The 14,811-nt window shown below is 43.4% G+C and overlaps 2 protein-coding genes across 2 annotated transcripts in view; both read left to right on the forward strand.

The window, feature by feature from the left end:
* rab11fip5a (RAB11 family interacting protein 5a (class I)) overlaps positions 1–12,362 on the forward strand; it is a gene marked incomplete at its 5' end in the record, with an annotated part of 31,013 nt that extends 18,651 nt beyond the window's left edge. The window contains 3 exons of the mRNA XM_083998745.1: positions 669–1,266; positions 8,518–8,680; positions 10,615–12,362. Of these exons, the coding sequence (XP_083854871.1) occupies positions 669–1,266; positions 8,518–8,680; positions 10,615–10,872 (1,019 nt within the window). The 3' untranslated portion in view covers positions 10,873–12,362. The remainder of the gene's footprint in view (positions 1–668; positions 1,267–8,517; positions 8,681–10,614) is intronic.
* Positions 2,198–6,470, forward strand: LOC311005871 (uncharacterized protein; the record flags this gene model as incomplete). The annotated part of the gene is made up of 2 exons (XM_083998479.1): positions 2,198–2,232; positions 4,022–6,470. 2 exons carry the CDS (start codon positions 2,198–2,200, stop codon positions 6,468–6,470), a joined length of 2,484 nt encoding a protein of 827 aa, XP_083854605.1.
* Positions 12,363–14,811: the final 2,449 nt, after the last annotated feature.

Here is a 14,811-nt window from a genome sequence, read left to right on the forward strand (position 1 = left end):
ACACATACACATCCATACAGGTAAACATATAATGCCTAATACACAATAAATTAAATTTATATAAATAGATAAATAAAATAAAAAAAGAGCTCATGTTTAAGTAAATGTATTAATTGTGACTTCCTTAAACTTTTCACCTTCTAACGTTGAATACATGAGTAAATATAAAGTATTATGACTATAGGGAAAGGCCATGATTGTCCATGTGGTCAAGCTGTAAGACAGTCACAATGTCGCTACAACCAGTGAACAGACTGAAGCTTTAAATATAAATTCAGGAGACAGTTAATATTTGTTCTGCAAAGAATAAATGAAATGCAAGTGAAAATCCCACATGATGAGCAGCCATGTTTGGTGATGGAGGTGTGAGGTGTTGAATCACCTGAATGGAGAGCAGGGAGGGTGGGGGTGTGGTGGCGTGTGGGTGGGGGGGGGGTTGTACCATGAAGTTCCCATTTTACCAGAACTGATTCATTAATCACAGCGGTAAATGAATCCATTTCCAATCACTCTGCTGGAGATAGTGACCGTCCTGCTGTGGAAGCCATGACCAGCTTCTATCACCCGATTAAAGCTGCTGCTGCAAATTGAATACCTGCATCATGTTCCCTCTGTCTCTCTGTTTCTTCTTCTTCTTCTCCTCCTCCTCCTCCTCCTTCTTGTTGCAGAGCACACGGCCAACACGTCGCCCAGGTCGTCCTCTCTCAAATGTGAGTTTGGTGATGAGGCCGGTGAGATCACCATCGTAGTGCCTCAGCCCACGGTGTGCGTTAACGGAAGCCATGCTTATGCTTATGCTTACAACGTCCAGCCCCTGGACCCAGGCTCAGGAAAACCTGCGGATTCTTTAGGCCTGGGACCGCTGCAGAAGTCTTTGCCTCTGTCCATGTCTCTACAGAACCTCAGCCCGCGGGCGTCCCCCGACCTCCCCAGAGGCCCCGTGGGAGACGGGCGCCGCTGGTCTTTTGACAAACCCGGAAAGGAGGAGAAGGCGGCCATCGCGGCGGCTTTGGAGCACAGCGCCCCCATGCAGAGCGAGGAGGAGGAGGAGGAGAAGAAGAAAGGGGAGCAGCGCTTGGGACTGGTTGTTCTGCCCAAAGCCGCCTCCACGGCCGAGTTGGAAAACCACGGGAAGAAGCAGAGGAGGAACTTGTTCTCCCACGGGAGAGTCAGTCAGGCCAAGGACGGGTCTGAGGACGCCCACGCTGCCACCGAGGAGAAACACAGGGGCTGGTTCGGATCAAAGGACTCGCACAGCAAACCCAGGTGAGACACACACATTGAGACACACACAGGGGAGACCAGTCACACACCGACAGGTTCATTTGTTGCATCATCGAACAGGTGATTAATTATCATGTCAGTATGAATATGGATCGAATCCAACGCACTCAAGAGAGTTTGATCTCACCTCGGTCTCAGGAAGTGTGTTACTGTTTTTGTGATACATGCTAAATATTAAAAATGTACCCAGTTACCTGAGGGTTCATTTTTAAAGGGACATTGTGTAACTTCTCCTGTTATCTATTCAAGAAAATCGATTATTTGGTTCAAAAGTCAGTTTTTCATTCATCAGTAATCCCCCCCATCAACAAACTGAAGTGTTCCTTTCAGCTCTGAAAGAGCCGTTCATATCATTCATATCTACATGGAGCGGGTAAGCTCGGTGCTGGCTGCCATGTGGTGTCGCCATGTTTTTACGAAACTCAGCGGAGACACCGGAGTTGTCGGCTCAGGTGGAGGTGGCGTCTGTGAGAAGTCACCGCGGTAACGCAGCGAGGAGGAATGGAGCGTTACACTGATGCTGCATTCACCTGCAGTCGGGCAGACGGCCGTCGCTAACAAACCAGATGTCATTTTAGTCACAGAAGTCGAGAGGAAGCCGGTAAAACGTGGGTCGGGTAAACAATACCACATCGCCATGACAACATATTGTCACGTGTATTGTTTTGCCTGGTGCTGACGGACCACTTGTTTACATAGAGGCTTGGTTATGCCATTACGTGTAGCGGCTGTCGTCCGTCTGCCCAATATCACGTGAATGCAGCATGAAAAATACGATTGAGTTGCTTGTGATATACAACCGCACAATGTACCTTTAAAAATGTCTATTCAGAGGAGCAGCATTGTGTTGAATGGTTCGGAGGGAGGGAGAGAGAGTAGTTGTTTACCTTCCACTTCCTGTGTGGCAGCCAGCATGGATGGCTGCTGCTCGACGCTGCTTCCAGCTCAGTACACATCACATCCCTCCTGGTCTCAGGCTCTGGTTACAGCAGGTATCTGCAATGCAGATGGAGGAGGGGGAGCCGCTCTCCTCAATTTAGCTCCATCAAGCTGAAGCTTTGAGCACGTTTCAACATGGTTGGGTAATAGTGTCTGTTCCTATGTGTGCCGGACCAATTCTCCTTCTTTCACAGGTTTTGTGTGTGTGTGTGTGTGTATATATATGTGTATGTGTGTGGGCAGGGACACGGGAGGGAAGAAAAGCCCATCTCTCATCTCATTTTTTATTTCCACTTCCAACACAAGCACACTCTTAAGTGGGTAATTTATTTGGGAGTTGTCACCTGCTGTTCTGTACTTTCTCTTGTTCTGCTCCCTGTTGTCAGTGCATCGCTGCTGCACTTTGTACCGGAGTCTCATCATTATTTCAGGTCTCTGAACACACTTAAAAAGTTGTTTTTTCATTTTTATTTATCAGTTCATTTAAGCAACACCAAAAAAAACAACAACTAACAACAACAAAAAAAGCAATCACGCTGTCAATTTTGTACACTGAGCGTAAACAAAACTATCAGACTGATAAGCGGCTGCTGATTGAAGCCAGGTCAGCTACTCTGAACCATAGTACACTCAGTACCTTTCTGCCAGCTCTGTAACTATGCGTCCTCATAGCCTACACACCCACATGCTTTTAGATCCTTGGGTGGGGGAGAAGTGCCAAGTTGGCACAGGTAGCCCTAAGTAATCACTACACCCAGCTGCACCAACCCTCCTTAGAAAATACTACATCATGGGCCAATGAAAACACAGGTGAGGAGGCACAAAAATGGACGTTTTAGATGCACAGTGTTTTCAGTTTAGGATGATACGTAAACATGTGTGATTGATAAATACAGTTTTGAATCATCCATGTGTCTGTGCATAGTTGCAGAAACAGTTAAAGCCGCTCTGCTTACGATATGACATTTTTTCAGGGTCGGTAGGTTTTAGTTTGTAGAAGAAAATACAAAATACAAATGGTTTATATGTTGATTTCGACCAGTGTTTTATCACGTGTTACTATTTATCATGGTGTCTTTTTAGAAGCTGCCACTAGAGGGTGTTTATCTAAAATTTCAAATTGTATACGTAGCAGCTTTAATGTTGCACAAATTAACATTTTTAGATAAGTAATCAATTACATGACCACCTGTTATGGCAAAACTACAGTAAAAAAAATCCCTTAGGCTTCAGCACAAATCAGCTATACAGAGTTTTAAAGCGTCTATCAGCTCATTGTTTTGGTTTTACAAACTATTCTGCAGCTTAGTTTTATTTCTGTATGGAGAAGCACCTGCTGATAAATCAACGTGTTCCCACCAGCAAAACAGGCAGACAGTTAGTGACCAGCTGGGGAACATAAAGGAGCGTTAAGCAGCTGAAGAGACAGTTATTTGCTTTAGAAGTTAATGGAAAGTAAAATAAAAAAGAAACTGTTGGACTGTATCAGGCTGCAGGAAACATAATGATTAATGATATTATTGCTCTGTGTCTGGTGGAGGTGGAAACTGGAGATTCCCTGGCATCATGTTCACCAAATTAAGTGGATGATGAGGATATAAATGTGTGTTGTCGCCTATCTGCTTGTAGTTTTTTTGTGTGCTGCCCCCAAGTGGTGAAAAAATGAATGAATGGAGGTTTAAAGGTGTTTTAATAAGAGGCTGCCACTGGTTTATCAAAACGGGGAGTTAAAGGTTTAAAACGGTGATCACAGTTCGATCTAACCACGAGGACCGTGTGCCCTTCCTTTCTTTCACAGCCTGGTGGTGTCACCTAAACTAGAGCCCAGCACTGACCCCCACCTACCACTACTACCACCACTTCCCCCCCTCCCTTCTAGCCACCACCCCCCGGGCCCCCCCGTGCCCCCTTCCTCTCTGGTTTCTCCACTGCATCACACTAACCCCTTCACGCCCCCTCACATCTCCCACTGCAACCCTTTCTTCTCCCGCATCCAGCACAACCCCTTCTACGACGACGTGCTCACCACCACCGTCGCTCAGCCCCCGAAACAACCTCTGCCGCCTCCTCCTCTGCCCTTTCTCTCCAGCTCCCGCCCCCCCATAGCTCAGCTCTTTCCGAACCACGACGTCGGGGACTCGGGCGCAAAGAGCGAGCCGGCGGTCAGATTGGAGAAGCGACCTCTTCCTCCTCTTCCCACGGAGCAGGAGAATCCTTGGAGTAAGAAGTCGGCCAACCCGTTCTCGTCCTCTGGGGGGCCGGACCTGGACCCGGAGTGGGACGATTCCTTTGAAGCCTTTGCGGCAGGCAGGCTGCAGTCTCCCGAGGATCCGACCACAGACTGCAAAACACAGCAGAACACACTATCCGGAGACCATCCGCTGGAAAACTGCAGCGACGAAGCCACGCTACTCCCCATCACAGACACAAACATGAATGAAGCACTACATCATCTAGCTTGCAGAAAACTCACATCTGAGGCTCATAATGTCTCCAGTCAGGTGTCCAACACTAACACACATCATCTTGACACATTTGCACATTTCCTCGAAACCATCCCAGAGCACAGGAGCTTTGAGACCGACGCCACGTCTGCTGAAACTAATCAAACTAACAGAACAACTAACACAAACGATTTAACACTCGATTTCTCTAAAATGCACCCGGCCCCCTCTCAGACTCTCCCCACGCAGCCCAGCAGCAGCAGCAGCTACTCCCCAGATCCCGGTTCGTCGGGTCTCGGCAGTTCAGCCGAGGAGGATTTCCTCTCCTGTCTTTCTTCCTCTTCGGATAAATTTTCCGCCTCCTCCTCCTCCGAGGAAGCTGAGGCGCAGAACTTTGAGAGCAGCATCCCGGAGCCAGCTGAGGATAACAACAAGTCAAAGCCCTCAGAGTTTGAGGGGTCAAACGATGGGTCTTTGCTGGACGTCGCCCAGGAGACTGTCATTCAGCAGCAGGATGGCGATGAAAGGCTCGGTTCTGAAGATGCAGAGGAGGAGGCATCGGCGCCACCGACCAATCAGCAGCTCATGATCACTACAGCACAGATGGAAACTGAAGATGATGATCAAACACTACACATTTCTAACGGGGTTCACCCTGAGCTGATCCCAAAACGATCTGAGCTGCAGCTGCAATCGTCCAACGTCTCATCGCAGCCCGGTAATGAAAGTAGAGAGAACGGTGTAGAGGAGTCCAGCAGCTCTGTAGAGGAGCTGCTTGTTCTCTCTGAGAACGACAGAACAGATGTGAAGGTTCCTACGACTCCAGATGATGAACTCTGCTCCACGCTCCCCTCGTTGCACATCATCACCTCCTCCCCCGACGTGAAGCAGCAGAGTGACACTAGTTTAGAGCAACAGGATGCTAGTAGGACGTCGTGTTCTCCGGTGCAGTTTGGGGCTTTTGTAGATTTCCTCAGCACCAGCAGCCCTGAACCCGAACCGGACTGTGACGGCGACGGCGGCGGCTCCCTGCTGCACCCGGCTCCTCAGCCGTCGGACCAGCAGAGCTCCAGCAGCTTCCTCCTCCAGAGCCTCTACGTCAGCACCGACTCGCAGGATTACCAAACCTGCTGCGGCTCTCACCCGTCCTCCAAGTGCTCCAGCGTCTCCGAGCCCAACGAGACGCTGCACTCGGCCAACTCCACGCTGTGCGGCGAGCTGAGCGAGATCAAGATGGCTGCAGATGCCGATGCCGATGCTTTGGGCCTAGAAGAAACCAAGCAAACGGACAGATCTGAGGAATCCTTCTCTGGAGTCGATGACAAGGCGTCAACTCTCCAGACTGGTTTCACGATAGGGGAAGACTTTGGTGTTCAAGTGCTCGCTGCGGCGCCACAAGACCCTCACAGGAGCCGTACTCCAGAGCCGCTCGGCGCGGGAGGTGTTGACGAGTTCTCAATGTGCCCTGAGGCCAAGTCCGCCACGCTACAGCGCTCGCACTCTGTGGGCGCGCTGACGTCTGCCTTCCACGAACTCCTCCTGCCCTCCTTCGGGAGCGATCCCGGCGCCATACGGGACTCCTCCTCTTTCGCTCCGCCCGGCCTCGATCTTTCCTATCTCACCTCCTTCGCTCCTCTTCCTCCTCTAACTCCTCAAAGTAGCAGCTCTCCCGTAGGCTCCTCTTCCCCTACTCCTCCTTTCGCCAATGCTTCTGCGGGGTCACCACCCAGCACGCCAAAGCCAGAGAAGATGCAGTACCAGCAGCAGCAGCAGCAGCAGGCAGCCAATCAGCAGAACAGGTGAGGTTGCACATGCTCAGTTGCTCGGCGACAAGGTGAAAGGGGGAAGAAGCACTTTCTTTCCAACTTTTCAGAAAAATGTTCTATCCTTCGATCGATCTCCCTCTGCTGCTCCGCTTCCGCCCGCTTCTCTTCTGAGCCGCCAACTCTCAAGGGGTTTCTCTTTCTCCATTTGTGGTGTGACCTTCTCCTTTTTTCGTCACTCTGTTACAACACACACACACATACATGCACACACACTCTGGTGTTAACAGGACTCCTCTGCAGGTGTCTTGTGTGTGTCCTGGCTCTGGTAACAGGAGGGGAAACAGAGCCTCAGGCCAATTAGCAGTTATTATTTTTCCCTGATTCTTACCACACAACCCCTCCCTCCTCTCCCAACACACACACACTGACACACACTGACACACACACACACACCATCCCCCGTCCCCACAGGGCCAAGCCGGCGTTCTCACACAGCACACACTCATTTGCCAAAATCTCAACCAAAGAAACCAGGCTTCAAGGTGTTGTTGTGTCACTGATAGCATTTCCTCTTCACCTCAGGGTAATAACACATTTAACACAATTCTACATGTTTGATTGCACCGACGCATGCAATTAAGTCTTTCAGTTTGGAGCTCATTTGATTTCAATTTTCACCAGTATTTCCTTTAATGAGGATTCTTACACCTGTCCAATCTGCTTTTTTTTTTTTTACTCTCAATCACTAAAACAACTGATTTTTTTTTTTTTTTTTTTAACGGTTGATCTTGAGCATCCGAGCCGAGTCGTCACCCTGGAGGTCCACGTGAGAGTCTGGGGCGCTAGAATAAAGGGTAAAGCTGTAACTTCGAGGCTGAAGAAAGACGTATGTGGTGAAAAAATGAAAAAATTGTGCTGATGCGTGTGTGTGCGTGTGTGTGTGCGGTCACCACAGTCAGTAAATAAGTGAGAGTGTTGATATGATAGATTTCCTTGTAAAAGGAGGTCACTGACACAGGAAACGGTCTTTCCTGTGTTATTGTGTTGTTGCCTTTTGTTTTGAGAATTTCTTTTGAAACAGTTTCTGGTTGTTTGACAGTTTAATGACCAGAGGGCAAATTTTATTAAATTAATTTAATTAAACTACAAGGCAGTGACATCTTTTAAGTCCATGTAAGGTGTACCAACTTTGTCTTTTTCAGTACAGATTTTCAGAATAAAAGCTCAGTTGTTACCTTTTTAGCTTGTGAACCACCACAAGTTATGGCGGTAGTATATGAACACTTTAAGTCATTTCCAAGGTTTTAAGGTGTGAAGAAGTGATAGATATTAGAAAAAGGCAGAAAAGTTTATGTAATTCTGTGTTGTGGAACTATACACTGCAAAAACTCAAAATGTCTCATTTCTAGTCAAAACTAAACTCTTTCCACCTAAAATAAGACTCATCACCTAAAAATTAACTTGTTTTTAGATAATTTTCACTTGTTTCAAACAAATTTTCACTTGAAATAAGTAGAAAAATCTGCCAGTGAAAGCAAGTTTTTGTTGTGCTTGTAATAAGAAAGAACAACTTGCCCCACTATCAGATTATTTTAAGTGAAAATATGCTTGAAAGAAGTAAATAGTGTCTAAAAACAAGCTGCTTTTTAATGTGATGAGTCTTATTTTAAGTATAATGAGATTTGTTTTGACTGGAAATAAGACAAATATTCCTGGTAAGATTTTGCAGTGTATCTTCTTCGTTCTATATCCTTTTAGTCTGGGATTTATAGAGTCCGTCTTCTGCAGCAGAAATAGTCACCACTAAGAGCTTTTACTCTGAAAATCACATACCAGAAGATATAAGACTTTATTTTCTAAATTCAGTTCTTTTTCATCATGTCACACACATGAAACATTTTTAAAAACCCCAGAGCTGTCGACTCGACCTCCAGTGTGGCGACCAGACCGGCTCCGTTAACCCTCACCTGAACGTCGTCGTCCGTGTGAATCTCTAACAAGCCACAGACGTGTTTATACTGTATTATAAAGTGGAGGAACTGACTGTGTGTACTGTGTGTCTTCTTGCGGTTGTCCGTTTGCAGCCCCCACCCAGTGAAGCCCCTGACCACTGCCATACAGGCTGAGGAGAAGCGGACTGAGGGCCGGTCAGTGCTGGCCACCGGCCTGGAGAAGCTCAAGTCCACCATCCACCCGGGGAGGAGCAGCCAGCTCAGCGAGACTCAGCAGGAGACCGACAGGAAGAAGGTGCACTATCCCATAATATCACAATAATATCACAATATAACATTTTTTTTTTTTTTAAACATGTAGCTATTGTATTCAGTTGCATTTCAGGTTAGATTTATATGAGTTTATATGAATTCTGTTCAGCTGATACAGTATAAGTATAAAAAAGGTAATAATAATATTTTAGTAAAATTATGTCTCAGTTGTTTGCACCTTCATTGAAACAGAGGAATCTAAACCAAATGATAGGAGCGGTCAATAAAGAAGAAAAGAAAGTCTATGGATCGTTATAGGCAATTATTAATATGAATCATTAACGTGGGGGAAAAAATCAGCTCTATCTTTATTAAAACGCTCTCGCTCTCATAACTTACACTTTAATAATTGTGCTTTGATGTATAATTAAAGTTTAATCATAGCCACGGCTGTTATTGCCATAAGGAACAAAAGATAAATGAAATACACGATTGTTTATGTTGCAAAAATCCATCCAATTTATATTTTAACGTGGACATTAGAATTTAGTCTCTGATGGGCATTCATTTAAACACTAATATTTTCTCTGTGATTATAGAAAATACTTTGATTGAATTAATTTAATTAAATCCAATTTAACGACATTGAAATATTGATTACGCATTAATCCATTTCATAAAAGATATTCTTTTTTTTCTGTAGTTGGAAGCCTGTACTGGTATAAATCCTCAACTGTTTTAATCTCTGGTTTGTTCATATTGAATGAGAAGAATAAAGAAAAGAATAATGCATATTTATGTGGACATATATCGTCTTATGTACAGTATATGTTACACTTTACACAAACACAGAGAGATGTAAAAAGATAGAGAGAGAAGAGCTCTAAAGTGACACTGTGTTTAGGATTCACTTGCAAATGATATAAATATAAAGTACATGCATGTGCCTTATAGAATCAGGAAGAAACATTGTGATTGAGATCTAATTTACAAGTGAGACATGAGTGCAGGAAATAAAGATAAATTGCAAAAATAAATGTTGGTAGCAGCAACATGAAGGATTTAAATATAGATTCAGGTGTGTATGAATTAATGTAAACAGTGCATGCAATGCAAATATGCATTAAAATGAACAAGTGGACAGAGTAGTGTATAGATAGATACATACATACATTACATACATACATAGATACACTTTATTGTCATTGTCAAAAACACACCCATACACATACAAATGCCAATCACTAATTCACCAATTTTCTACTCACCGTCATGCCAAGAAAGGGTTTGGAGAACTTTCGGAGTCATCAAAACACTTTTGGACTTCCAGGGGGCGGCGGATAGAGCTCACTTTTGAATGGTCCAAAACACACACTATGAAACATCCAAATACCTCCATACTGCTCGTCTGTACTGACCCTAGTGTCCTGAAGCCGCCACATGGAAAAGCAAATCCTCGGAAGCCACTGGGAGCTACTACTACAACAAGGATAAAAACAGAGATCACATTAATTGTTTCCGAACAACTTTTTCATGTGGCGGCTTCAGGACACTTACATTTCTTTTTGCAATTTATCTTTATTTTCTGCACTCAAGTCTCACTTGTAAATTAGATCTCAATCACAATGTTTCTTCCTGATTCTATAAAGCACATGCACATACTTTATATTTATAACATTTACAAGTGTCACTTTAAAGCTCTTCTCTCTCTATCTTTTTACATCGCTCAGTGTTTTGGGTGAAGTATCCCTTTAAGAACACAGAATAAAAATAGGTTGAGCCCGTATTTCGTAAAAAAAAAAAAAAACAGGTTTGTGACCTGTACGGCCTCCCTGACAGCATGAGGTCAAAGGTCAAACAGGTTACAAGTAGAGTGTGTGTGGTCTTTGATGATGTTGATCGCTCTGGTATGATTATAACAAACTCCATCAACAAGAAACTGAAGTTTTCTCTCTCTCTCTCTCTCTCCACCTCCAGTGTCTGACGGAGGGCGCGGGCTCCTACTACCACCTGAACCACAGCGAGCTGGTGGGCCTGCTGGTGCAGCGGGAGGCCGAGCTGGAGCGGCAGCGGGCGGAGTTCGAGCGCCAGAGAGTGCTGCTGGCCAAGCGCGAGGTGGAGCTGAGGAGGCTGAAGCCGCAGGTCAAAGATCTGGAGGACTACATTGACACGCTGCTGGTGCGCATCATGGAGCAGAAGCCCACGCTGCTGCAAGTTCGCTCCAAGCTCAAGTGACGAAGGCGACGTGGCGTGGCGGCGGGATGGGGTGGGGCAGCGGGGTGGGCGGGGGTTTTTTGCAGTCCGGTCCTCATCTGTTCACTCTAACCTCCACAACAGCTCCTTTAGTCTTTTCACTGCTATGCTGTCCTTTTTGATACCAATATTTAGGCACTGAGAGGATGTCGAGGCGGCGTTTTTTTCCAGTCGGCATGCTTAAAACTGTACGGAAAACACGTTCGCGTCAGAAGGTTCTGGTTCTGGTTCTGAATGTAGAGGGTCCTCAGGTTGTTTTCAGGTTCACACAGCCAGTTGGTTTGAAGCTCACACAGGGTTTACAGCCTAGGTTCTTCCATTCTGGGATCCTGATTGTAGAAACACTGATTCCTCCTTTTCACCTCACTTGTCACCTCTAGATCACACGATTTAACAGAGAAGAGAGAAAGTGTCGGCTTTCAATCCAGAACAATGTAGATATATATTATCTAGAAACTGTTACCAGGACAGACTAGATTTATTTTCCCTCGTTCAGGGCAACCATTGTTTTCAGTTTATTCCAGCGTAGCATGAAAATCCAGTTGCAGAGCCTTGAAGACTTAAATCTATCATTTGTCAGCGTTGTTGGTTTTGTTTTAACACTGCAGTAAAGAGCAGGACCTGTCTGAACCGGCTGTTGTTTTAGTATTTTATTGCAGCGATTGATTAATCATTTGCTCTAAAGTAAAGTAGTGACAAATGTTTCCAAGAATGTGAAGCAAAAAAACAGTAAATCCTCACATTTCAGATCCTTAAACCACCAAAACATTTGCTGCTTTTGCATGAAAACTGGTGAAACAATAGGTGATAAATCCGTTATTTGACTAATTTGTAAATCTGGCTGCACTTTTTGGGGGATTTAGGATTTTGCAGCAGTCCAGGATTCAGTTTCAACCGCCGTAACACACCATTGACAATATTAAGGCAACAATATTTTGCAGTGCAGCAAGTTTCATGTTTCTGCAGATGATTTTTTTTTTTTTCTCATGCTTATCTGAGGTGAACTCAAACCAACGGCTGCAGAGAGGGAAGGAAATCAGAGCTGATATCCATCGAACGCTTCATCATTTAGTCTAAAAGTAAAAAAAAAACTCAGAGTTTGTCATTGTAATAATTCTCCAATGATCAATCAATCGGCCAATCATGTCAGATCCAAAGTAAATAAACTGTAACATGATGTATTTCTGTAGGATTTCCCCCTCTTTGATTGATTAATAATTGATTGATTGGCGTCTACGTTGTTCTGGATTGACACTCGACACATGTTCCCTGGTTGATATCGAGCGCTCTGGCTAGTTTCTAGTTTTGTGAAGAGAAAAAAAACCAACCACAAACCAAACGAGCAGTGTGAGAGCTCAGCCGCGTCACGTGCACATTACTGGGGACTGATTGTAGCTCATGAATGTTCAAAAGTGTTCTTAGCCAGCGAGTGAATGGTTTAATTAATTGTTCTTTTTTCAAAATGCACGACAAGTGCTTGTTCGGCAAAAACTCAAAATCTTTCCAAGAATATTTGTCGTATTTCTTGTCAAAATGTCTAATTTCTTGTCAAAACTAATCTCTTTCCACTTAAAATAAGACTCATCACCTAAAAAATTACTTGTTTTTAGATCATTTTCACTTGTTTCAAACAAATTTTCACTTGAAATAAGTAGAAAAATCTGCCAGTGAAAGCAAGTTTTTTTTGTGCTTGTAATAAGGAAGAAAAACTTGCTCCACTATCAGATTTTTCTACTTATTTCAATTGAAAATATGCTTGAAAGAAGGAAAAAGTGTCTAAAAACAAGCTAATTTTCATGTGTCGAGTCTTATTTTGAGTATAATTTGATTAGTTTTGACTAGAAATGACATTTTGACTAGAAATAAGACAAATATTCTTGGTAAGATTTTGAGTTTTTGCAGTGTGTCCTCTCCTTTTTTATTTTCTACCCCACCCTCTCTCCCCCTACACACTTCTATTTCCTTCTTTGTGTTTCTATAATGGGCATGTCTTGAAATTACCCATAATGCTCAGCCACATAAGCTAACTGATTGTGTTGTATGGGGTCACGGTGTTATCAGGTGAAGACAGTATCACTCAGTAACCGAACAGTATCAAGATGAGCCATCACAGCTTCTCTGATCTCATGCTTCTTGCCTTTCCCATGTGTGCGTTATCGACACGACTTCCACCGCGTGGAGAAGAAGAATGCCTGCGACATGCTGGTACTTGACTCGCACTCCCTCACTGTCTGCGTGTGTGTGTGTCTGTGTGTGTGTGTGTGTGTGTCACATCTGCTCAAGCACGCATAGCGCTACTGCTTTCAGGTGTTATAAAGGGATATTTACTGCATTTTTACAGCATATATGCCGTACTGAAATGCCAAATGCTGCCTTATTTTTTTGTTTTTGTTTTTGACGTTCATTTAAAAAAATCAAAAGAAAAAAAAAAAATCTAGCACTTCATTTTACTTGTCGTGGGCCCGGGGCAGGTTTTGAAAAAGGAAAAGCCATCTGTTCACTGAGAGTTTTTATTTACTTTCCTCTGATGCTTTGTTATGATTTTTTTTTTTTTTTTTTTTAGATCACTGCACAGAAATAAATAAATTGTATGCATACCAGTAGAAAATGAGCAGTTAACAGTGATTTCCTGTGAAATGCCAAAAAAAAAGAAGAAAAAAAAGCCTTGAAACTTAATCTATGGAGCAGATTGATACACCATAACGTATTCTGATATGATGCCACTTTTAACAGCATTTGTGGATGTTCTTGCACTACTTAATCATCAGAACATAACTCTACTGTACCTGTTCGTCTGATATCGGTATAGTTAGATCTACTTTACACCGTACTGCACTTTCTTAATCGCTCTGTGATTTAAGCACTTGGCCTACTTCGACACCATCACCACCACCACCACCCACCATCACAACTCCGACTAGCCCCTGAGCTTGAAGCATACAGAAACCATCCGAACAAAAAAAAAAACGTCTTGTCATCTCAGTTCTGCTGTGCGATTGCAATATCAAGTGCATAGATGACTGTAGAGACATAATAAATGTGACTCAGCACTTATGAAGCGCAAGAATAAACGTCCTTCCTTCCATGTCTTCCATTTAAAAAAAAGTTTTTATTTAAGTTGAACTTCGATTGTATTTTTTTTTTTGTCCTTGATTGTGTAGCCGGTGGAGTGTGCTTAAGGTAGTATGTAAGATTGGAAAGTTTACAATTCGTGATGCAATTCTGTTTCACAAATTTTGTATATTTAATAAAGAATATTTTGTGTTTCTTGCTCACTGTATGTTTGGTGGTAAATCCTTCTTTGGGACGTGTTTGTTTTGTGTTTTTCCTGCATCCTACATATGTCAAATCTTCGTTTACAACAAGTTTTCATGTTTGCATTTAGGATTGTACAGAACATTTAGCTTGACGTCTAAGTAAATCCTTAGTTTAACTTACATTTTCATCCATTCTTTGGATTTTCTATAAAGTTATTTACACATTTTGTTACATCCACATCTTCACAGAGATTTTTGTAGGAGTTGAAAATATATAACAAAATGTAAAACCCAATGCACTGAAAGCTTCAGGTCTATTCTATCTGTGTCTTACTGATATACATATTCCTAAATACCCAACAATCAGTCAAAGCTATTTGACAAATGCTGCAATGACACCTGCTTAGTGAGGAGAACCAAGTTAAATCCATGTTGTGACTGGAGAAAATGTGTTTCATTGGATGATGCAGCCAATTAAAATTTTACAACTAGAACAACACAACATCACCTTTTTAAATTATTATGATATATCTTATATTCAAAAGAAATAATGATAATATTGACCAGCATTATGGTGTAAGTTTGCACCCAGCTCACATTACTGGACAAAAATAACATCCATTCACTACTGCCATTTTTTTCCCCCACAAATGACTGAAAATCA

This window comes from Trachurus trachurus (genome assembly GCF_905171665.1).
Source record: "Trachurus trachurus genome assembly, chromosome: 22".
Lineage (NCBI taxonomy): Eukaryota > Metazoa > Chordata > Actinopteri > Carangiformes > Carangidae > Trachurus > Trachurus trachurus.